The 1,841-nt window shown below is 46.5% G+C and overlaps 1 protein-coding gene across 1 annotated transcript in view; it reads right to left on the bottom strand.

Annotated features, from left to right (window-relative positions):
• Positions 1 to 458: 458 nt before the first annotated feature.
• Positions 459 to 1,841, bottom strand: part of PNMA8C (PNMA family member 8C) — a 9,999-nt gene continuing 8,616 nt past the window's right edge. The window contains exon 2 of the mRNA XM_045292660.1: positions 459 to 533. Coding sequence (XP_045148595.1) covers positions 459 to 533 — 75 coding nt within the window. The remainder of the gene's footprint in view (positions 534 to 1,841) is intronic.

The following is a 1,841-nucleotide window of genomic DNA, read 5'->3' as shown; positions in this document are numbered from 1 at the left end:
CACTGTCTTATTTTCTGGGAGACAGGGTAGAAGGCAAACTCTGGTGGCATTCCTGCAAACTCCAGGTGTATGTCAGAATAGACTTGTGCAGTATATGGTTCTCAATGGCTGATTATTATTTGGAGGGGGGGGGGCCCTAGATCACCAGGCTGCTAGTCTGTGGTGGTGTCTCTGGACTCGAACTTCCAACGTTGCAATTGGTGGCCAAGTGCTTCATCATATGCAGTAAAAGCTCAATCAAAAGCATGGCGGGATTTGAAATCGGGCGCCGGGAGAGAGAGAGAGGAGAGGGGAGAGGGAGAGAGAGGCGAGAAGAGAGAGGAGAGAGACGCTTGTGTGGGGGCTGGGGACCATAAGGTTTCCTGCACAACTGGGTCATTAAATTTCACAGGCTGGGTCCCAGCTGCAGGGCTCAGCCCCCAAGGGGCCCCCTGGCCTCAAGGCCTCTGGTGCAGTCCCTAGTCCCGCCTCCTCCTCCGCCCTGGCGGTCTCCAAGGCAACGCGGGGATGCGCTGCTTCACCTGGGCAGGCTTCTGAGGGGGTGGACCCAGGCTGAGGGTCTGGATAGAATGGGGTCCAGAAGCAGCTTCCCTGAAAACCCGCCCCTCAGAAATGAGGCATTTGGGTTTTGTAACGGGCAGGTTTTAAAATATATATATATATTTAATTTTTGATGGGGAGGATTATCATAGAAATGAAAAACCCAAATATTCTACATTCTTATAAAAATTACCAGCCCCCAAAGTAGTTCAGCTGTGGGCGTTTTAAATTGCTCCGATCAAGCGTGGCTAGACCCTTTCCTGTTTCCCCCGAAAGAGCGATAATTACAGATCCCAGTTTTTTACATTTGTTGAAAATAAAATAAAAACCAGGCTCTCAAAATATCGAAGTCCTGTGTTTTTTTAAAATAATTATAACAATCACCAAACCGTCGCTCGGTCTCACAGCAGTTGTGGGACCCTATTTAATTAGGGTAGAATGCGCCCTGTGAGTTTCCGAGACTGTACCTCTTTATGGAAGTAGAAAGCCTCATCTTTCTGCCCTGGGGGAGCTGGTGGTTTTGAACTGCTGACCTTGAGGTTAGCAACTCAACACCTAACCACTAAGCCACCAGCTGGAACTACCGGAAAGAAAATCCGGAAGAATGTTCAGGTGTTCAGAAGACCACAACCCACGCCCCTGAGCAATGTGTTGAGAGTGTTGGACAGGAACCTAAGCTTCTAGGTAAAACCCTTCACCAAAAACAGTAAAATGAACATTATTTTCATTAGGAAAAACAACCCCAAAGCCTAAGAAAACAAAACCTACCCCACACTCTTTTTTTTTAAGCAGCAACACTCAATTGTCATGAAACAGAATCATTTTCATCAAAGGGACACAGGCATGTAAGAAAATGCAAAAGGTGTAAAATAACAGATAGGTGTAAAATACGAGACAAGCCTGTGCCCGTACACACACACACACTCACACAGCCCCCCAGTCTCTTTCCCCAAGGAACCAGTTAAATAGCTTCTCTACTTTTTCCCAGGGTAAGGGGGTTGGGGGAATGGGGGCAAGATTTACAGCGGAATGAGCTTACTTTGAGAATTTACCCCACAGGGAATTTTCACATGGTCTTAATTATGATCATCACTGCCCTTACCCTGGTTCTGATAGTTGGTTTTTATTTATTGTCGGACTCTATGGGGGGCAGTTCCAACCTGTCCTACAGGGTCGCTGGGTTGGACAATAAATTAGAATGAGAGTGGGAGTATTTGTCCCTGTTCACTGCTGCATCCTCAGTATCAGGTGCTTGATACATAAGTATTACATGATTAAATAAATGAATGAAGGGATTACAT

This window comes from Echinops telfairi, unplaced genomic scaffold (assembly GCF_000313985.2).
Source record: "Echinops telfairi isolate 266 unplaced genomic scaffold, ASM31398v2 ScPeMD7_655;HRSCAF=1070, whole genome shotgun sequence".
NCBI lineage: Eukaryota > Metazoa > Chordata > Mammalia > Afrosoricida > Tenrecidae > Echinops > Echinops telfairi.
The sequence above is the reverse complement of the archived record's forward strand: the minus strand, read 5'-3'. Positions and strand labels throughout refer to the sequence as shown.